Source organism: Simochromis diagramma, unplaced genomic scaffold (genome assembly GCF_900408965.1).
Source record: "Simochromis diagramma unplaced genomic scaffold, fSimDia1.1 OVJJ01000717.1, whole genome shotgun sequence".
In the NCBI taxonomy this organism is placed as follows: Eukaryota; Metazoa; Chordata; class Actinopteri; order Cichliformes; family Cichlidae; genus Simochromis; species Simochromis diagramma.
Window position 1 is genome coordinate 2,325,574 of NW_024387503.1, and position 23,257 is coordinate 2,348,830.

The following is a 23,257-nucleotide window of genomic DNA, read 5'->3' on the forward strand; positions in this document are numbered from 1 at the left end:
TGGTCCGTTAGTTGGCACCTTGTAACTGTTTTCAGTCTCTCTGAAGATGCTGTATGTATGGTGCAACCACACGTGTGCACTATCGTTTCGAATTACTTTGGCTCTTTTTGTGTCTCCCTTGTTGTGCTTCTCTTCATGCTTATATTTGCTTCTCTGTACATTATGGTGGATTTTTCCTTTTCTTCGTATTTCTTTGTAGTTTGTTGTTACTTTGCATCCTTTATTGTGTTTGAACATTTTGCTTCTCTTTACAGTTTGCCTCTTTTTTTATCTTGTTTTTCTATTTGTGCTGATTTTATTATGTATTGTTTGTTTATTTTGTGTAATTTAGTCTAAGGAGCTTGGAAAGAAAAGCGTCTGGACTTCTTTGAGTTGCTTGAAGACGTTTCACCTTCATCCGAGAAGCTTCTTCAGTTCTAGGGTCAAATGGTGGAGAGTCCCAGATTTAAACCCTGTGGGAGTGTCTCCCGAGAGGGACATGGACCCCCTATTGATCCTCTACCTAATCACACACCCCAGGGTGTGAAAACGGGTGTAGGTCACAATCAGCCAAGGTTTCGGGTGAGCCCATAGTGAAACCTAGCCCCACCCTATCATGTGATTTCCTGAGGTCAAATGGCCCAGGATGTGAGTGGGCGTTAAGGCGACTGGGTGACTGAGAAGTAGATGCATACATCGTGTTAATTTAGTTAGTTAATACAGTCGACACTATTGCCTCACAGGAAAGGCCCCAGGACCTCCTGGGGCCTTTCTGTCCAGGTGCTCTGGCTTCCTCTCACAGTCCAAACACATGCAGGTAGTGGGGTGAGGGGAACTGCTTATCTAAATTGGACATAAAGGCTTAATGTGGCCGTGATGGCTTTGTGTCTCTGTGTTAACTCAACACACTGGTGTCCTGTCCAGGGTGTGTCCTGCCTCTCACCCTTCAGCCCCTCCATGACCATGAATTGGATAAGTAGTTTGTCATTAGGTTAACTTTGCAACAACAAATATTTACACAGCTAATGAATGGCTCATTAATCTGACACTCGGGGCCACGAGCCTGCTAACTGGCTTCACTAATCTTCAGGCTTCACCAAGAGTCAGTCAACTGAAAGCGATTTTGATTAAACAAGCTCTAGTTAAACCCCAAAAATGTCAATTAAATGACTGGAAGAACTGTAATAATCCCAGATGAAATAAAAGGACATCGTTTGATGGAAAGTGACAATCGTGACTCAGGCACATCTCAAGTATGATTTTATTCTGTGGGTCTCATATACATCTAACTCTGTTGGTGCAATATAACAGACAGCTACTCAGTACAGCAGTGCCTACATTTTTAATATATCCACATTTACAAGCAAAAATAATTTTTAAAAGATAAATATTAGTTTCCTTGTTAAAGCACAGAATGGAGTTCTCTTGGCTTGCAGCAAAACTATATTGCATCAGTCTCATATAAATATGCTTAACCTCACACTCGTTCTAAGAAGATACGCACTGGTTTGTGCTGCAGATAAAGTGCCTACTCTGCAGCTCTGCAGTCAGAGAATGTCGAAGCAACTCAAGACACAGAAAGTGCAATTTAAAAACACTAAAAAGATCCAGGGCGACGAGGACACACAGATGCATGGCAGGACAGCTGTGTGTGTGTGCATTTGATAAGAGGAGGAGAGAGGCTAGACTACAGTTGGTGAGTTTTTTAAAACAAAACTGAGAGGAGCGCCACTAAAAGGAATGACAGTAACAGAACATGAACACAGCATGTGGCCAGAAAAAAAAGTGTTCATGTTGTAACAGGAGCTCATTTACAACACAAAGACTGACACCTCACAAAATTTCCATCATACACAAAGACTGAACTCAGACCGTCATACAGCCTTCACATGGCCACCGAAGCGTCCGAGTCTTTTGGTCGATTGTGTACGACGTGCTCGAGCTGTCCGGAGTCGGAGACGTCGTAGCTCGTCTTGTACTTAGCCAAGATCTTCATCAAAGGACGCAGCTTCAGCCACCACTGCTCCTTGGGGATCCTGTGACTGCACACAGATGAAGAAACGTCAGTGTCAGCGTTTATTTCGGCATTTCTTTCTCATTTTGGACTCCCGAGTTCTCTTCTGGACTAATCTCCCTGTGTGCCAGCGAGCTACTGTGATACATACACAAAGTCAGTCTCATCCTTGAGTTGGACCACAGGCTGGAAGACCAGAGTCCTGCGGCGCATTCCCAGCAGACAGCAGGAGTCCTCGGTGTTAGCAAACACTCGACCTGCACACAAACACTGAATCAATCAAAGGTGCAAACACAGGAAGTCCCTGATCTTACAAACATGCATTAGGGTGGAATTAAAGCCACTGGAAACCCAAACCTACAACAGCGTTCCAGCTGTACCTTTTAGGGTCTATGCAGTGCCGTTATTTTGGAACTTTTTGATCGCTAGGTTTAACTTCCTACACCTCTGTGTGTCAGTGATTTAAAAGCCCATTGGTGAAAATGACTAGTGTCATTGTTTTTGTTGGAGAAAGAGTGGACTACTCTGGTGATCAGGGTTACCCTCACATCCCCCCCAGAATGTACGAACGTGGAGGTGGATAAGGATAACTGCTTCCCTTCTTAAAGTCGTGATTTTGTTAGTTGGCACCAGAAAAACTAGTCGTTTCATTATTAATATTTTGTTAATGTATAAAGTGAGTTAACTGTAGATTTGAAGCTGCGTCTATGTAGCCAACCACCAACAGCCACAGCTGCCTTACCAGCAGATGGCAGCAGCACCCCACCCTGCCTCTCTCTGTGATCGGTAGCTTTAAAGAAGATCAATCACAGCAGAACAAGGATCAGCAAACATACGACCCGATGGCCAGAACCAGACAACCAAAGGGTCCATCCTGACCTGCTTGATAGCTTTTCAATTCACAAATAATTTCTGTTTTTTAATTACAGTCCTTTTTTTGTTAAAGTGTAATCCCAGTGACTGAGCTCAGTTTTTAATGTTTTTGGACTTTTTTGTCTCCTCAAAAAGGCCGAGGGCTCACCTAAACTCTCAACTTTGATACCATTTGTAATTGTTATGATTTTTGGCTAAATTCCCAGTGGCTTTCACATTGAGAGGTATTTGGGGAGGTGGGGGTGGTTCACAGTGATTTCTTTCTACCAGCTAGTGGCTATCTGAAACATCATCATAAATGAAACAGCTGCAGTGTGGTTTAAGAGGATGAGAAAACTGAAGCACAAAGAGGTGTTGATATGGAAGCCATGAAAAAAAAGCAGCTGAATTGAGATAAAGCACCGCACGCTACCAAGAAAATGTTGGAAAAGCAGGAAAAAGAAATGTGCGTGTGGCTCACACAGCCCATGCTTGCACATTTCCATTTCAGAAAGGACCTGGAAACAGCACTGCATGGTGGCTGCCGGTAAATTTGGAAGGCATGGGCAGATTGCATCCTACATGTGTGTAACACAACAGTGAAAATGACACACACAGAAACACACACGCACACTGGGAGTATGGCGCTAAAATGAAAACACAGGATAGGAGCTAAATATGTAGATGGTCATGGAGCCAGCATGAAGAAAAGGATTTACCTTCATCTTATGTCATCCGAGTGTAAGAGAAATGGACACAAAAAAACAAAACAAAAAGAGGAGTTTTAACTTTAATGGCGGCCTTATTACACAAACAGTGTACAGGTCGGTTGTGTCGTATCAGATGAGGAAGTGTGTCGGTCCTCATTAAAATGCTACATTGATGAGTGTAAATGATCAATAATTCATTTTCTTTGTGAGGATAAACATACATCAAAATGTCAGACAGAGTGACTCCATGACAGATCTGCTTCACAACAGCCACGCCTCTGCAGGGAGGGAGGATCGGCTACCGCGGGTCTAATTACAGGCTGCAGGGAACATTAACCTTACCTTGTCTGAATGTCTCAACCAGCTTTTTGGAGACCCACTGCATGGCCTTGGCTGAGATCTTGGTCCCAAAGTTCCGGTCAAATGGAGACGGCGCTCCTCCCTTTGGAAAAAATTAAGAGTTTTCACTCATCCACCAGATCTTTCCCCCCTTTCTTCTTAATTGAACACATGTTTGCTGATGTGGTTTGCTAGCTGTGCTATCTTTTCATTACAAACTAGATTTTCCTCAGAGATCATCAAAGTTTTGTGTGTTCCAGTTTTTTTATGTGCTAATCTCAAGATACACAAATCCAAAATACAACAAAGACCAGCCATGTAAACTGAGAACATGCATATTCATGATACAAATATGGAAAATTGGCACTTCTGTACTCTGGAGGAGACGTTACCACTGATTATTTATACAATGGGAAATCAGCCCACCTGCTGCATGTGTCCCAGCACATTCTTCCTGCAGTCAAACACCCCCCTGCCTTCTTCAGAGTACAGCTGATAGATGAAGTCTGTTGTGTAGTTCTCATTGCAGTTCTCATTTCTAACAGACACACAGTGAAAGTGTTAGCAGAGGCACACTCACGATGTGTTTGGTTGACGCTCACGCTAGCTGGACGTCATCAGTGGGAGCCGGATCGTAAAATGTCAGCACTGTCAAAACTGTCGGCTTCACCACAACATTTGTTTACTATACAAGGAGCTTCAAACACTGAGGGATGGAAATGCATGTTTACACTGCAGCTCATTACAAAGAGATGCTGGCTGGAAATTTAAGGTGACTGTCATTTTCTTACCTGAGGACCAGACCTCTCTGAATGCTCGTCTTCATTTTCTCTGTCAGATGTTCAACATTGGCCTGTGGGACGAAGTAGTGCATGTGGCTGATGTTAACACATAGGTGGCTCTGTAAGGTCTGCCTTAGAACTAGAGTAGGGTGACATCTAGTGGATAAAACCAGGAATGACATGTAAAGAACTGAGCCTGAAACTTAAAGGGGACCTATGTTGCTTTACCTTATTTACTGCCATATACACTAACGGCCACTTTTTTAGGTACACCTCTTTTGCCTTCAGTGCTGGTAATAAGGGGCCTAAAGTTTTCCAAGAAAATCCCCGACACCATTACACCACCAGCAGTTAATGCAAGGCAGAATGGAGCCATGGTTTTATGCCGTTTATGTCAAATTCTCACCCTGCAGTCCCAAAGCTGTAGCAGAAATAGGCTCGACAGCCCAGGAAACATTAACTGTTGCTTCAGCTTGCAGTTGTAAGCTGACAGGAGTGGAACCTGCTGTGGTCCCCTGCTGCTGTAGTTTGACTTGTTGTGCATTCAGAGGTGTTCTTCTGTAAACCACAGTGGTAACGAGTGGTTATTTGAGTCACTGCTGTCTTCCTATTAGCTCAGAGCTGTCTGACTATTCACCTCAGACGTCTGGCATCAACGAGGCCCTTTCACCAAGAGGACTGCAGTTTGTCTGGATGCTTCCTTATTCTTTGATCGATCCTAGAGATGGTTGTGGGTTCAAATCCCAGTAGATCAGCAGTGTCTGCATGCCGGATGCACTGAGTAATTGTCATGTGATTGGCTGATTAGATATTTGGATTAAAAGGAATTTAAACTGGTGTACCTACAAAAGTGGGCATTAAGTGTATATACACTATAAATATAACAGATTCCATCATTATTAAAGTTATTATTGAATGTTTTTGTTTTCATACAGGATAGTTTTCTTTTTGCTGCTGTTTGTTTTGTTAGAATGTTTTATTTGCTTGCTTACTTCAGTGTTTATTTCTGAGCATTTATATAACACTGTTTGTTGTTCATTGGACAATACGAAAATAACTGTAATAAAGGGAGAATGTCCTTGGAGAGAGAGGAGCCAAAACTGTTTGTTTGTTTATTTTGGAACTGTGACTCATGCAAAGCTACTTCAGTCCAAGAATAAAAAGCTGGTGCTGAAATGACCATCACAGGTCTACTTTAAATAATGAATGCATACTGGTTCTGTGGTTGCGTCATACCTGCAGTTCTTTGATGTCAAACGGCTCCTCGTAGATGTAAGCAGCATCGGCCCCTGAAGCCAGGCCCCCCACCGTGGCCAGATAGCCACAGTAGCCTCCCATAGTCTCAATAATGAACACACGTCTCTTGGTCCCACTGGCTGATTGCTTGATGCGGTCACAGGTCTGACACACGCACATGAGCTCACAAAGTCAGTACACATTCAGCACCAATGTGTCAAAGCTAACCTCTGTAACCCTGAGCTCATATTTGCCCATCAAGGTAAACATAAAGATTAGTGTTAACTTAAGACTTTCCACACAGTAGAACAACAGCATGCTTATTTAGCGAATAGCTACATTTCAACAACAGATTCATCTAAATGCTGCTTTCACCAGACAGACTGGATCCTGCGAAAGACGACAGAACACGTCAGATGGTAACATTAAATTCACAATTCATATGCAAACACTTGGTTAAATTCTATGTGGAAACATTTTTCTTCCTGTGCTAAATTTTTATTTTGATAGCCCAGTGCTGACAATCAGATAAATATGAGATAATCTAGCGTCAGTTTAGAAGTTGCAGCAGTGGTAAAAATATATAAAATATGTGTTACTGTGAATTCACGTGCTCTGCAGAGAGCCCGTCTCCCAAAAATGGGAAATCGTGCTATAGTGTATCCTTGTGCTTTTAAATGAGAATGTGTTGAAACAGCACAGGGCGATCGTGGCTTATAAGTTGGGAGTTCGCCTTGTAATCGGAAGGTTGTCGGTTCGAGCCCCAGCTTGGACAGTCTCGGTCATTGTGTCCTTGGGCAAGACGCTTCACCCATTGCCTACTGGTGGTGATCAGAGGGCCCAGTGTCCAGCAGCCTCGCCTCTATCAGTGCGCCCCAGGGTGGCTGTGGCTACAATGTAACTGCCATCACCGGTGGGTGACTGGATGTGTAAAGCGCTTTGAGGTCTTTAGGGACTAGTAAAGCGCTAAACAAATACAGGCCATTTACCATTTTTATAGCTGCTTCCAATAAATAAACTGTTGCTTTAGCTTTTAACAGGGTTAGCTCTAAGAAGTAACATTTGTAACAAATCTGTTTCTCTGCATGGACACAAGCTAACAATTTTGTAAATCACTATCCTGGAGCCCTCAAAGTGCTTCAGCATATCATATATTTAATGTTAGAAAACAACACTGATGTACTTAAATGTGCACAATTTTACTTCATGCTTTTGTGTATGATTTAAAAGAACTGAGAAAGTTGTGCACCAAACTTTTCCATCTTTCTCAGTTGTTTTGATGATGTGAGGGGGATCAGTAGGAAAACACTTTTTTCCAATTTTTCGCAGCAGCACATGAATGCACAGTTTATGTTTGAGTTAGTGTTCGGGCTAAGTTTAGTTCATTGACTTTTGTTGCCTTTACTGTAACCTAAATCCAGAGAAAATAGTAGTGTAGCACCTTCTGTAAGCGGACAGTTTGCTGAGTATTAGCACTGGACCACAGTTTTCTCTCTTGCACTTTCATATCATGCCTCACATTCAGTGTCTTTGCACAAGCATCTTGAACAAAGCGCTCAAAGCTCTGCTGGCGGCGGTTTGACTGCCTTACCTCCACAATGGCATTGAGGGCTGTGTCTGCCCCGATACTTAGATCGGTGCCGGGTACATTGTTACTAATGGTGGCAGGCAATATGCACATCGGGATGCAAAACTCCTCATAGTTGGCGCGAGCCTCATACAGCTGCAGCAGACTCTCAAACGCCTGAAGCAGCAGTATACAGAAAACGCGTTAGACGACCGGTCACTTAGAGAGAGAGAGAGGGGTGAATCTCTCTCAGTTTGCAAGAGAGTATCCCGCCATTCCGGCATGTTCCGTGTGATAGCGGCTATGGCTTCCCTTTGGCAGAAAGGACGGGAGGATGGGATTGTGAACAGAGTGGTGGAGAAAAGAAAATAAGAACAGAAAGAGTGGCAGAGCAGAGAGGGGAACGTGTAAAAAGAGTGGCAGAGCAGAGAGGGGAACGTGTAATCAGAACAGGAAGTTGATGTGCAGAGAGAGAAAGCAGAGGGAAGGATGATAAACAGGGACAGACAAAGAACAGATGAAGAGACAGGACAGAGAGATGTGTGTTTGTTGGCCTCAGAATCTGCTCCACGGTGACGCGGCATATAACAACCACATGACAGCCAGATCTGCTTATATTCAGCAGGACAAGCAGGGCCAGTCGAGTCTGCATACACAGCAGGAGGACATGAAGATGGCCAAGCTGCGATTCCAGTTTGAAACAGCACACGTTACCTGAACTACAGGCTGTTAAGCTTGTGTTCTGGCGATGTGTAGACGTCAAAACCTGCATGCAGCCAGCCACTCGTCATGACGTGTCAGAGGACACTATCACAAACACACAGACAGGGAGAAGGGCAAGCAGAGCAAAACATGGCGGCCACAACACGTGTGCACCTCACAGCATGCCTCCATGTTGACACTCACTTACTTACCTGAAGGGAGCTTTACGTTTACCAGTCACGCCTCACGGTGCTGACATGACTCACTTTGTCTGTCTGAATTTCTAGTTTTTAGGGAGGCTTTTTGTGCCACGTGTGGCTGACAGATGCCACCGTTACAAGGATTTCTTCCGAATGATCCCCTGACAGGCTGGTGACTGGTAAAACACAACACTGTGGGTTTTTCCCCCTTGTTGAAACACAGCTGGCTGGCTTGTAAAGTGAGCGGATGTGTTTGTGTGTCTGTGTCATGTCTGTCTATTCCTGTTGGCAGGCCCCATCACTTACAGTAGTGATGGCGTTCAGAGCCGTGTCAGCGCCAATGCTGAGGTCAGAGCCCGGCACATTGTTGGAGACGGTGGCCGGGACCATAACCATGGGCACACAGAACTCCTCATATTTCCCACGAGCCGTTAACAATTCCAGCAGTGACAGGAAGGCCTGCAGGGCAGAGCCAAGTGCTTTAGTGTCTGCGAGGGGTTTGGAAGGTTGGTCTGGAAGAGAGGTGCTACTTGCCACAAAGGAAAGGGTAAGACATAAGTGGAGGGTGCCAAGGGGAGGAGCCAGGTCTATCACAACGGACAGCAGCGAAACAGACAGGTACCACTCCACATTCACCCTCAAAAACACACACACGTACATCATACACAAGATAACTCATTTACTTGCATTCATCAAAGGAAAAGTAAAGCTGGTGAGCATCTATACAGGAGTGCGTGAAATGGCTGAAGAAAAGCAGGTGTTCTCTGTTTCCAAATCAGATCAAATCGAGTCAACTTCAGTTAAATAATCCAAAAACATCATGTTAAGGAGTCTTCTTTCTCACTATATAGCTATACATATATATCATATACCATTTAACATGTAATGCTAAATATTAGCTTCCAATGTTGCAGTTCTGCAGCTCTGCAGCTCTGCTTTTAGGCAGAGAACTGAATTTAAAGCATAGTTTTGTACACAGCTATGCATGGAACCATACAGAGGTGTGTTGAAATGAAGCGGGATAAGGCTGATGGAAACATTATACTGTTTACTGTAACATGTCATAAATATTCATCATTTAAAAGCTTTTAAGCTTGTACACAGACTTAAAGATGAGAAGCATCTACTGACAGATTCAACAAGTTAAAAGCAAAACGAGCAGAGACAAAAACTGAGTGTGAAACTTACCTCGAATCCACCGATAATCAGCAAAGCATTTATATTGTGCTTTCGCATTTGCTCAGCAATTTTCTCCACGTGTTTTGCAGGAAGTGTTCTGAGGATTACAAAATGAGTATTATGAAAAAAAAACATTATGGAAATATGCAAAATCATTGAAATACAAAGTGTATGGCTGGAAATTTAGTTTCTTAAAGCCGTCTATGAGGAAATTCTCTGGATATACTGGTACAGTGCTGATACAGACTCCATCACCTTTGTAGATATCTCAATTTAATCATTATTTTATAAGAAATACTGAAGACTCTTTACCTTTTTGTCCCCAACAGGGAGCCACCCTGTCCCGTCCAACCTCCGACATCACCCCATTTCACCTCCTTAATCTGAAGGGTAGATGGATGAGACAGATATGTTAGCTATTACTGATGAGTGGAGTCGTTCACAGGATGCTTTTATTTATTTTGTTTTGTTTTAAATGTTCTAATTTAGTGCTCTTCTAACCTGCAATGAGCTGAAAAGCTCCAAAAGCTGGTCTTTTTCTTTCTTTGTTGTGTTAAGAGTTGCACAGAGACTAATGAGTCCCAGTGTGGAAGCTGTTTTCTCCCCAATTTATTTTCTTAAGTTTGCATCTCTCTCACAGTTGTGTAGTTTCTGTCCTATCCTCCCGGTTCTCAGGGCAGACATTGCAAACACCAGAGTTAATTTGCTGGACAATCTCTTTCATGTCGCAGCGGAAACTAACAAAGCGTGTAGCAGAGAGTGCTTGAGTCCTGAATAACAGAAATCCATTATTCCCTCTGGTCTAATCTTCTTGGGGTCAGTAGGCACAGTCTGAATCCAGGTCTCACAGAGGATGTTTAACTAAGCAGTGACAGTGGAGACATTCTGATAGAGATAAATGATCCGATTGTTTCTTAAGTGCTGTTCACTGAGCCGACCCCACACTCTGAGCGGTTTCGTCAAAGGAGGCTAGAGGACAGAAACTAGTTATACCAGTCATGCAACAAAGAAACGGTATCACCTCAGATTACATATCAGTACAGGTTTTCATTGTTAAAAGTCACACAGGTGCTGCTTGCTTTTACCCTGTATTCATAAATCCTGTGACATTGTGGTGATAGGTAATGTGAGAAACTCTTTGACTTATCAGTACAGAGCTGTGTTTCTCAGCCCAGGGAGAACAGTCTGTTTCCCCCCACTGGATAGTTGTGGTACTGCATCGTTTCGACTGAGCCGAGCAGAGCAGGGCGAGTGAGCGTGAGGAAATTGGTTTACATTAATCTGGACAGATTATCCCCCGGGTTTCCCTGATTATGCTTTAGTGTGACTGTGCACTGTCTGACTCTCATCAAGCTAAGCCAATTCTGTCTGAGATATTGATGAAAAAATTGGAGTCACACACACAGAAGATTTTTATTAAGCTTGGAAATTATGAATGCATTTAAATAACATGAAATCTCATTAGTTTCAGGCCGATTATAATGACATGCAGTAGTGCAGCAGCAGTGCTACAAGTCTCACCTGTCCTTTGTAGAATCCCTCGAAGCCATCACTGACGGCAAACATCTTGTGCCCCTCAGAGATGCCCACCCTTACAGCTGAACGGACAGCAGCATTCATGCCCGCTGCAGGGGCCCCGACATTCAGCACTGCCACATTGAAGTTGCTCTGAAGACATAAAATGCACAGCAACAGGTTATCATACATTCTGGCTCTGGAATAATCCCACCAAATGATAAAGTGTGTTTTTGAACATGGATGATCACGCTCTACAGAAGAAATCAATAAATGCTTTCTGGGGTACTCTCAGCCACATGCTGAGCCTACAGTGGTCATTATCACAGAGGCAGAGGGTGGAGTCAGACCCTAAGGCAAGCTCCACAGCATGGAGTCTGTCAGGCTGCCTCTACACTTCGCTGATTTTCAGTGTAAGCTACCTCCTGTGGAGCTGCAGCTCCTGGCAGGGATGATCAAGTCCAACCCTCAGAGGGGAGCCAGGTGTGATCTAATATCACTGCACAGCAACAGTGGCCACCCGGGCCCCATATGAAGCCCACGCTCACTAAACCTTAAGGCTTCACAGTAAATAAGAACAACATGGTTAGAAGTCAATACTTGTTCTTATTATGTGCACTTTTCATCTTTTTATAATGAACAGCAGGGAACCACTGACGCATATGACTGCTGAATACTAATGCCCTCAGCCTGATGTCACACACCTGTCTACAGAACAATGGTAATAAGGTTACTCCCTCAGAAGGTGTGTAGCGCAGGCTCCATAGCTCAGTGGTTAGAGCACTGGTCTTGTAAACCAGGGGTCGCGAGTTCAATCCTCGCTGGGGCCTGATACCTGGACAATACTTTTTTATTTGTTTTTGCCTCCACCTCTAGATAAATAAAGTATATGGCTTTGTTTTGTCAAAGACAGCTCTTAAAATAGCAGCAGCAGTAAGGCACAGCTGAGTCATTATTTGTTGGGCAGAACCTTAGGCTGACTTGGCTCCCTAAAAACAACCTGCTCTACAGGTATTCTGTGGGGGGGGGCTCTGTCCTTTTTGATTTCTGTGTGTGTGTTAAGTGTGAGCAAGCAAAGCTGACACCATCACTTACAGTCGGCAGCTCGGATTCTGGTTTACGATGAGCCAGCAGTTTGTATGTCTTCAGGTTGTTTTCAAAGCTCCTGCAGAAAAACCAAGTGCAGTGAGTTCATCTGTTCCAACACTTCAATACACAGTAAACACTTCAAAACTAAGGGAGGTGTATTTGAAAATGAAGTCCATGATCCTGATTCTTTCCCTCTTTCCTCATCCTGCTGAACACTGAGTGTAAACAACAGACTGATGGTGTTCTAAAATAGCACCTTGATCCACTTTCCCTGTGTGCACTTAGAAACACCGGACTGAGTGAAGTTCAGGTCTGTCGGTCATACCTGCCCCGAAGCTTAACGGCCTCCTCAAAGCGTTTCTGGTCCATAGCTTTCTGGACCTCTTGAGTCTGGGGCAAAAAAAAGAAAGGAGATTGTTTCATTGCTTGAAATCTGCATTTCGACACGGCAGCTCAAAAGTACTTTTCAATTTGTTTAATCTACACGATTTGGGAATAAACATCTGCATGCAAGGTCTGTGATCTTTGAAGTGTCACAACTGCTGCATGGAGGAGAAACTGCCCTGAAGTGTGGACAGAGGAAAAAATAACGTGTGTTTGGGCAAAAAAGGTGACTAATACGTAACCTGCTTCTCACCTCTAACATTTCCTGCTACATGACGTCAGTGAGGTCTTCACTGTGAGCTCTGTTAAACCCAAACAAGGAGCGAGAACGACAACAAAGCTTTTTTGTGCATTTCTATGGCGGTACACATCATCATAAACAGATAATGATTAACCAGTGGCTCCATCTCAAACAATGCACTTCTCTTGTGGACACTATTGCCACTCCAGACTCTGTGCTGTCTGAAATCATTACTTAAGCTCTTTGTCTTTATGGACTCTGTGTCTGTCTCTCCTCGGCTTCTCTGGTTTTGTAAATATGTGTGCGTGCATGCCTATTGAATACGTGAAGGTCTTGGACTGTTTCCAGCACAGAGCAGCACTTACCATCTGCACACACTCCATCAGAGGCACGCGCACCGATGTGTTCCCACACAGAGACACCACACAGGCCGGCGTGTTGGCCGTGGTCTCCAGAAGCGCGAGAACAGCCTCGACACCCATGCGGCTGGCCTGCAATGTGAGACGCACAGATTAAACTGCATCTTCCTCACTCATCGTTTCTATGCCAACACATTCTTCCCCTGCTCAGGGTTTCTTTTGTTCTTTTAAGTTTTATTTACTTTAAATCTAAAATTGGTTTTAATTCTCCTCTTAAACATCCATCATTTTTTTGTTTTCATCTGTAGACGTTTTGTAGTAAACGGGAAGGGTTCCTGGGATACACTTGCTCGTGTGCAGAGCCACAAATCTGTTAATATGCTTAACGTAAAACCTGAGGGCAACGCTCCTCAGACACACACGGGATTGAACAGGAAATGTTTTGGACAACTCCTCAAAACAATACTGCGGACAGGGAACATTTACTATAAATTCTCAAAAGACCATCTATTGAAATTGTGAAAATGAAATCATTTCTGATAATATAATGGCTTTTAAAATTAGGAATAACACTTTAAACACTAATAAATATGCTGCTCAAAAACATAAATGTGCCTATAAACTGCCAAAATAGTCAAAAATGTCAGTTGCAACAACCTCACGTGATAAATTTAAAAACATGGTTTATTTGACAGGCCAAAAGCAAAAGATACTGCTTGGAAAAAAAATGAAAGGAATCCTTTTTAATCAGAGTAAAGCATCAAGTCAGTTAAAGTTGTGGGCACTGATCTGGTCAGTTAAGTAGCAGAGGAGGTTGCTGATCAGTTTCAGCTGCTTCGGTGTTGATCAAATTAAGAACAGGTGCAAGAGCATGGAGGAGATCCCAGGAGAAGCTTGGTTACTCTAGGAGAGCTGGACGGGGGCGTAGAAGGTCCTTAATCCATCAGCAGGAGCGCTGTCTACTCCTTTGTGCGAGGAGGAACAGGATGAGCACTGCCAGAGCTACAAAATGACCTCCAGGAGAACACCTGTGTGGATGTCTGTGACCAAACACAGAAACAGACTTCATGGGGGCCTGAGGGCCTGATGTCCTCTGGCTTCCCCTCTGTGTTCACTGCCTGGCACCGTGGCAGGGCACCGCTGCCCTGTGCTTCTTACAAATGAGGACACGTTCAGCCTGTGCAAATGCGACAGACATGAAAGGATCTGGAGAAGCCACAAAATCGTTCAGCATGACTGGTTTGTTGGTGGGACAGTGATGGGCTGGGGAGGCATATCCAATGGAAGGACACACAGACCTCAACAGCTTAGGCAACTGCACCCTGACTGCCATTAGGTATCAGGATGAAATCCTTGGACAGACGCTCAGACTGTCCAGGAGTTCAGTGGCGCTCTGGTCCAGCTCTGGGAGTAGATTCCCCAGGACATCATCCTTTGTCTCATGAGGAGCGTGCCCCGTTGTCAGGAATGCTGACGAGATTGTGGGGGTCACACAAACTACTGAGAACCATTTTTAACTACTAGCCTGCAGTAATTTGATTTTTAGGGTGTCTTCTGGAGGTTGAAGTTCATTTCCATCAAATGATCTGGCATCATTTCATTCCTTATTTTTAAAACAAGTTTTATTTAACCAACAGGCCAGAGGCAAAGTAGTTTGACAGAGAAAAATTAATCCTGCTTTTTGAGCACGTGAACCCAACAAATGTTTGATATTTTGGCCCCTAAAGTAATTCAACATTTAGCAAAAAAACATCAGAGCACTGGCTCATAACTCAGGAGGGTGGACCTACCAAGATACGGTCAAAGGCAGATGGGGTTCCTCCTCTCTGCACGTGTCCCAAAATTGTCACTCGTGTGTCGAAACCCAAGCACTTGACCACGAGCTGCGAGGAAAAGAAAAACAAGTTTGAGCAGATGGCCTGGCATCACATCATCAACATTCTCATGAAAATAACAGCTGTTCATTTAGGTAATGGATCCTTAAAGAGGCAGTTCACCCTAAAATCAAATGTCTGTACTTTCCTCAGGCCTGTGCTGCTGTTTATCACCTATATTTGCTTTGGTGTGAGTCGCTCAGCTCCAATTGGTAAGTCTGTTTTCTCTTGAATATAATGCAATCAGATGATGTTTGCCTAGTGCTGATCAGAGAAGCAAAAATTAAATAAATACATGCATATAAAATAAACCTCACAGGTACATGCAGGCTTCCTTCCACATAACGATACAACTGTTAGTCGGTTAAACAAAATAAATTAAAAAATGTGCGTGTGTGTTGGGGGGGTTCAGTGTTTGTTTTTTTAAATAAGCATTCCTGCTGAGCTTTTTAAATGGATTTTGAGCACCACAAATCGACTGAAGAGAAGGCAGACGGCAAAGTCATCTAGATGGATAAACAGCACAAGATAAATAGGACCAGAGAAAAGGATGTTTATGTGATTTATGGGTGAAGTGTTGCTTTACTGTTGTCTAAATTCATCTAATGCATATTATATGTACACTAATAAAGGTATAACTGTGTCACTAATATATACAAAACAAAGGTATATGCAAAAACACATGTAAACAAACTGGCACATCACAAACTTGAACATCAACACGATCTGAAGCTGAAGAGAAGGGGAAACAACAAAGCACAAGCAAGCCGTTCTAATTTTTCAGTCATGTTAGAAAGGAGCTTTTAATTTGAAATCAAAAATAATTACTCTGCTACTTTAAATAAAAACAGAATCTCCAAATAAAAATGTTAGTAATAATTACATAATAATATCATCATGATTCACAATTTACAGTTAAAAAGCCAATTTGTAAGGAAAAAGAAGGCTATGTGTGAAGCAGCTATAAGTAAATGCTATAAGACCTATAATAGCTGTGAGGTTTAGAAAAGGTGTCTTGCAGTGCTTTGGCAGTACAGTGTGGTGAAAGCCCTCTTACCAATCTAGCAAGTGTGCTTTACAGAGCATTCCAGAAACACAGCAACAAAGCCACACCAGGGCAGCAGTACAGTAGTAGAGGTCATTCAGGAGGGAGTCAAAGCTGGAACTGGGTACACTCTGTACTTACATTCTTAACATATTCAGTGGTAATGGGTTTGTTGTTACGATCAATCGCCCCTTCGGCTACAATTATGATATTCAGCCTTTTCATCCCTGCTCGGTTCTACAAGGAGGGCGTGGTGGAGAAACAACATGACAGAAAAACTGAGACTGTGGCTGTGACGTGGGCTTTCAGAAGCACGGGGAGGGAGCCGGACGACGACGGCAGCCTGGGAGCCGAGGACAGATTTGTTCACAATAAAAGCCTGGTGTCACCACGGCTTGTGTTCACACTTAGTTATCAGGTGTATCCTGTCTTTATTGCTGCTTGTCCACACTTTGTTATTACGGGACTGAATGTGGATACTGTAAGAAAACTGTAACCAAAGATTTTGGCGGTGTGTAGCTCAGATGGCTGGCTTGCATCAGTCAGGTCTCCGTGCTTCTGGCTTCCCCTTTCTTAACACTCAGGTACTCACATCCTTGACAAAACTAGAGGTTATAGGCTTCCCGTGCCTGTCAATGGCTCCCTCTGCAACTATGATTATGTTCAGCCTTGTTCCCCTGGAACGGGTCTAAATCATAGAACATTGGCATTTTTTTTCAAAGCAGAAAAAACAAAATCTCACAAAAGTCTTTCGTGATTTAAAGTCTGTGTAGAAAAACAAAGAAAGGTTTGGAACAACATGTTATCAGAGTAAATATAACATTACATCTCATAGAACAACCCAGTAATACTACACTTCACTGAGTAAGTCTGACTGTGTTACCGCGGATAGTTTCTGACACATCTTCTCCTCCCAGCCATCCTCTGGAGGCATTTCAGGGATCAGCACCCAGTCTGCCCCGCAAGCCAGGCCGCTCACCAGGGCCAGGTAGCTGGGAAACACACACGGGTGATAAAGGCCTGTGTCTCTGACTGAGAGTTGATGGTTCTGGATCTGCTAAGGTTTATCTATTCTTACCCACAGTGTCTGCCCATGACCTCCAAAACAAATGTCCTCTGGTGACTGAAAGATAAGGAGAGGAAATATGATGTAGGAACGCTGATGTACCCGAGAGCAGGTGTAGAAGATACCATGATAGTTTTTTCCTGCGTTAAACTTTTCTCAACTTCAAGGTGAGTGATTGAAACAGCTGCTGGTAAGAGTGAAGGATTATTATATTTGAAATGTACCCTGATAATTAAAGCCTGAACTAGCGACTGACTTGTCACATATGCAGCAAACTTTCACACGTAAAGCTGCTAAAGGTGCTTATGTTGACTGCTCACCTCTGTGCAGTTGTCATAATTGCGTCCACCACCTCGATGATTCTGTGCAAAGCCGAGTCAGTGCCAATTGTCATGTCAGTTCCACAGAAGTCGTTATCGATAGAGCCGACCATCCCCACAATGTGAAGGGCAGAGTACTTCTGGACGGCATCGGCCTCAATCAAACCTGAAAGGAAAAGAAGCTTAGAGCAGGACTGGGCTTTTGTCTGAGTAACCACTCTGAGTCACAGCTGTTCCTACAAACACAAATCTCTGATATTACTGGCAGGAGATACGGTTTCTCAGTATGGCACCAAATGACTCCCAGCTCCACATGCTGTGCAGAATTGTTTTCAACAGTGTAACCATGTCCTCAGAATATATAAACTGCATTTTGTCTTGACTGGAAATAGGAAACACAGAGCCATAAAGCCTCCACTACCTTGTTCCACCAACTCATTCAGCAGCCCGCTCCATTCCTCCTTGAAGAGGTTGGCTCCCGTCAGACTGCCGTCTCCACCGATCACACACAGGTTGGTGATGCCGTGCTGCACCAGGTTGTGGGCAGCCTTCAGGCGCCCCTCGTGAGTGCGAAACTCTTTGCAGCGAGCGCTGCCGATAACGGTCCCTCCCTGGTGACGATAATGGGAACGTTTTAAAAGTGTCTCCGGCCCATATCACATGGTTATTCTTTTGGTTTGAACTCCTGCGTTTGTTCTTCAACAGGAAAAGCACTACTGATAACACACCGCCTAGTGCGATGTTAGAGGTTGTAATGTTTCACCACTAAACAGCCTTATCGTCTGTGTCACATGACTTACATGTTCCTCCTTTGTGCATTGCTTCCTGCAAGATAAACCTAACTTTGATAAATACATATTTCAGTGTTTTTCCACACTTTTATATTTTATTTATGGTGGGTAAAGAGGGCATGTGGATGCATTAGTCACGCCATAATAAAAAGGATAATAATTCCAATTTATAATAAACATCTCAAGAAATAAATCTGATGTGAGGTTAGGTTATTTATTAATTATTAAACACGTCGATATGAAGATTGTTCCTCTGCAAAGTGCTTTGAGTAAAATAAGCTGCTTATCTATTAAGATGAACTCTAACTGCACTGTCTTGAACTGCAGCTGGTGACAATACTCCAAAGTCGCCTCGGTGGACTTCAAACCAATACATCAAACGGGTCTCCACTTGCTCCAGGTTCTAGTTAGAATGGTTCCTCAAACTCACAGAGGACAACCGGAGGAGCACAAGGATACTATCCCCAGCTGCAGTTCAAAACAGTGGAACTGGAGTACATCTAAATGGACGTGATCCTCTCTAGAGAAAGCAGCTGAATAACGCTGATTACCATCACAACAGTAGCCTGGTCAGAGAGCCAGGAAGAAAAACGATACAGGAAGGGCCAGAGTTAGCTTACTGGAAGATGATGAACTTGCAGAGTGAGAAGATCATAAATCAATCACACATCAAGGCGTTCCTCCACACAAATAAAAAGCTAAATGAGTTTTTGGACAGTTATTAAAACACCTGCCAGCCCATCCAAGAAATGTTTCCATGTGGGAAACACTGCACACTGCAGTCCAAGAACTGCAAAAGGACTTATTACTTTCGAATGTTTCCGATATAAGCCGGGAGCCCAAAGGAGAGAGAACACCTGCTTATAAAAACCTCACTCTGTGTATGTTACATGTGTCTAATATAGACCATGATAATTACTCACCAACTGCAGCATGCTGGACACACTTTCCCATGTGGCTTCCTTTATGTTATCCCCACCATCCACCATACCCTGATATCCCTGATTACAGAGAAAAAAAAGAATATACATTTAACATTTATGCCTAAAATTGTGGCTTTAACTAATTTAATTAGATATAAATTACATGTAATAAACATATAAATTGCCCATGTAACTCTGTTACATAAGTACAGCATGAAATGTTACATTTAATGGAATCTGGGCAAATAAAATTTACTCAAGTAGTATACATTCAGTTTATTTTCCTTACTAATTATTTATTTGAATACATGACCATTTGATTTCTGCTGCAATTTATTTCAAAATATTGCTTCATGGTTATGAGGGCAAAGAATCATCTTTCTGAGTGTTGCACGAGCTAAGCAAACAAACACACACTCCAAATAACCTCTGGCTAACGGCCCAAAATACAACGCAACGACATCCTATTGTCATCATGACTTGAAATAATCAAAATATTTCCACATAATTCAAAACCAATGAAATTTACATCATTAACTATAAGACTGGTGCATCATCATACTGTGCTACCTTAGCTGGGTGCAGGGTATTTATATGAGGCATCTAAAGCCTCAGTTATGTAACATCAGACTGTGTGTGAGCAGAAGCCACACGTACACAGATGTGCTGGGATCACAGGATGAGCAGACAGAGCATGGCTCTTCCCAAAGCTCTTTTAACATCTGCTTCATGAAAACAAAATAAACATCCCTGTATTGATACCGGACCCCTGGCTAGTACTGTACACAAATCCAACCATTAAAGTTGGGCTTAAATGTCTTCCAAATACTTTATAGTGATTTTCCTTGAAAATGCTACTATAGTCCTAAAGATAAATTTATGGCTCACCTCATGAATGAAATAAACCTTTGCCCCCACGTACAACCCCATTCGAACCACAGCACGCACAGCACCATTCATTCCTGAAAGAGAAAGAGTTAAAAGAAGAAATCTTAATCACAAAACAACTTGTTTTACAAGGTCAAACTTTAAACTATAGAGAGGGAAAACACATGTGTCTCAACTGCACCAAGTCATTGTAAAACCCCAATTTGCATGGGTCTCCCAGGGCTTAAGCTACATGGATATTTATTTAGTCTGGGTGCAGCTGTAAACCTTTATTTATTTTTTTATGAGTATTTCTATGTCCTGGATGTGGGAGATAATGTGTGTAAGCCCAGCCTTTGCGTGTTTATAGTGTCTGTGTGTCACTTGTGGATTTTTTTGCCCCATCAGAAAGCCCTGCCATGTTTGGTCAAAAGGCTTTCCTAGCTCCTCCTACAGGTTCTGTGAGTCTGAGTGAAAATACTAACCAGTAAGACCATGCTCTGTGGCTTCAACACAGATGGGATAAAAACGTAAAGCTTTACCCACAGGAAGGAGGGGAAGGGGAACTTGGCTAACTGGAAGAGTTGTAAACAAAGGGAAGAAAGGACTGGGTTTCCTTGTGAACCAAGCAGTACTGTTACTCTGCAACACAAAGGCTCAGCCCACTCGTGAAGCAGAGGACACAGCAGTGAGGGAAGGGAACAAATTAGGAGGAGGCCTCTGCAATGTGATCTGCTCATGAAGCCGGCAAAGCATCCAGAATTATTAGAAAAGGACCAACAATACAACCCACTGTATAATCCATGGCACGCTGTCCTTGTTACATAACTACAATCACAGGGGCATCAGACATCAGAGTGTGGTGAAAACAGAGGCAGAATATATGAAAAGATGTTCGCGTAGATATCTCAGCTGAAGGTTTCAAAGTCTCTATCAAAGCAGAACATCTCTTCTTCTGCGTGACTGACTCTTTCTCCTGCTGACTGACTGAAAGCACTCAGCCAAGGCTACACAATGTACTCTGACATTGATGCACGGTCTCAGCTAGCATGCTGCAGACTCACTGCTTAACTCTGGGGCCAGCGCTGCGTGTTTGTTCTGCAATTAAGTGGATCAATTCACTGCTTCTGAATAACCACATTCACTCTTTGAGCTCCTGAAGGATGGAGGTTACACTATAGAACACCTGGTATAATTAATAATAATACATTATTAATAATTGTTCACAAATGCACTTACATAACAACAACAGGTGGTTTCTGAGAAAAGGTCAACATTTGTCTAAATTATGTATTGAAAAGTTTAAAACAGGGTGGTTATTTAGCAGAAGATTTTAACATAAACAACATTAGAAAATAAAGAAGCTTCTTTAATGCTGTAGAGCAGTGTTAGTGCTGCTGCCCTTTGTATCACAATCCAATGCTAAAAGTGGACACAACTTTGATCTGACCATGGCTTCTCAGGGTAATATTGGAAGAATATCTGGATCAATAAGCCAAAAAAAAAGCTGAAGTGCTTTCTGACTATTTTTAAAGCAGGATAAAGAAGTTTTTTCCCCACAAAGATACAAAGCTTCTTGCTATTTTTGTCAAATTACAATTTACAGTTGGTTTGTTAATAACTTTCCATGCAGCATGAAAACAATAAGAAGAAAAAGTGTTTTAAAATATCCATATTTATTCATGTTTTGCTCATATTTCACTTTCTACAGCTTGAAAGCTATCAGGATGGATTCACTCTCTCTTTATGTTTCCTCTACTACACTGGTCACGTGTAGGCCTAATAATAAGTTACATAACAGGTAAAAATAATCACATCCTGTCTTTAAATAAAATCATAAAGTTTCGACTTTTGTTGTTTAATTATAAGATGATGTAACTCATTCGGATCAGCCGGCTGCCATTACAATGTGGCGTTACACGGCAGTAGTAGATGTACATGTGCTTAAGCGAAATTACGAGATGAGCCGGTGAGCACATGACCCGGGTTTCCTCTGTGACGTATAGTTGACTGGAAGAGACGTAGATGAGTTATATGCTGCTCATCACGTACACAGGATGCCGGCATCCCACAACCGCTGGCCTCCACTGTGCTAATAAAAATCCAAAGTCTCTAGTCTCGCTAAAACTGAACACGACAGAAACGCTGTGTAAGAATTTCCAACCTGTGCGCTAGTGGCCTACGCATCCACCAGAACCAGCTTTTAATGGTTACACAGCGCCCTGCACTCCTGCGTATCTGGCTTCTGCACAACCTAAATTAATTGGGAATCTGCGCTAATTAAATGCTAACACAAGCCCGTCAGTTATAATGCAATAATAAACTGTGAGGAGGAAAGCAAACCGCGCGGCTCGACCTTGACGCATCTGTCTGAGCCGCTGGGTAATGTCACACATGCCTCTGAATCAATGACAGGATGATGCTGTTAGCGACTTAGCAGGGTGCGCGGTGTTAGCATGCCGGCTAACCGTGTAAATGGCACATAACATCACAGCCTTACTGTACCACCCCGCCCCACCGCGTTTTTAAATAAAAGCCAGGCCGACTTGACAGGCAGTTCACTATGACACGGCTGTGTATCTTCGCCCTTTGCGGGCCTTTCCTCACTGATACGATGCTTCACACAAGTATCCACAAAAAGTGTAACTCGATACTCTACCTTGAGCATCCCCTCCGCTCGTCAGCACTGCAATGGCTTTGCCCGCTCCCGACAGGTTCTCAAAAAATATCTTCTTGCTGTCCGGCTGCGCCATTTTCACTGCAACTCACTATATAAATATAAATAAATATGTGTTTCCTGGCACAAGCCGATAAAAAAGAACACCGACAGTACGGAACTGTACTGAAATGATGAAGGGCAACAATCTATGCCCTCTACCTATGTACAGTATGCCCGCTTTGGTCTCCTTCTCCTGCCTGTTCCGTATCTGGTCGCTGATTTGCATAGGCCGAGCGCGAGGACAGTTATTGGCAGAAGCTCGGGCCAATCAAATCATAGTTCCAGCAGCATCCGTTCGCTTGCAAACTAATAAGAGATGTGTGGGCGGGTCTATCATTAGAGGATGCAGGCGAGGTTTCAGTGAACCTTAGTGAGGAGGAAGCAACAGGCTACGAAAGTTACACACAGAAACACCTGAATCATACAGTGTAAAGACGAATAAATCTATTATTTTTAAATTAATACTATGAGTAGTAATAGCAATATAAATATTTTTATTTCTAT

General features: G+C 43.0%; 1 protein-coding gene and 1 non-coding gene across 8 annotated transcripts; one reads left to right on the forward strand and one right to left on the reverse strand.

Annotated features, from left to right (window-relative positions):
• Positions 1-1,217: 1,217 nt before the first annotated feature.
• On the reverse strand, positions 1,218-22,964 carry pfkpa (phosphofructokinase, platelet a). 7 transcript variants are annotated; one of them, XM_040018728.1, is made up of 23 exons: positions 22,694-22,964; positions 20,056-20,129; positions 19,168-19,245; positions 17,875-18,064; positions 17,454-17,619; positions 17,146-17,190; positions 16,951-17,059; positions 16,209-16,304; positions 14,939-15,031; positions 13,155-13,280; positions 12,490-12,554; positions 12,171-12,240; positions 11,082-11,228; positions 9,873-9,943; positions 9,570-9,657; positions 8,688-8,840; positions 5,913-6,077; positions 4,686-4,747; positions 4,321-4,432; positions 3,898-3,997; positions 3,565-3,570; positions 2,145-2,250; positions 1,218-2,021 (listed from the first exon to the last, which is right to left on the reverse strand). In XM_040018728.1, exons 1-23 carry the CDS (start codon positions 22,785-22,787, stop codon positions 1,865-1,867), a joined length of 2,373 nt encoding a protein of 790 aa, XP_039874662.1. In that variant the 5' UTR covers positions 22,788-22,964; the 3' UTR covers positions 1,218-1,864. The 7 variants fall into 7 exon arrangements, with proteins under 7 accessions (XP_039874662.1, XP_039874660.1, XP_039874661.1 ...); XM_040018726.1 differs by lacking the exon at positions 8,688-8,840 and adding an exon at positions 7,504-7,656 and having other exon boundaries at positions 22,694-22,962; XM_040018727.1 differs by lacking the exons at positions 8,688-8,840; positions 16,209-16,304 and adding exons at positions 7,504-7,656; positions 16,660-16,755 and having other exon boundaries at positions 22,694-22,962.
• trnat-ugu lies at positions 11,833-11,905 on the forward strand. Its single transcript has one exon. It is a non-coding gene; the product is annotated as a tRNA-Thr (tRNA).
• Positions 22,965-23,257: the final 293 nt, after the last annotated feature.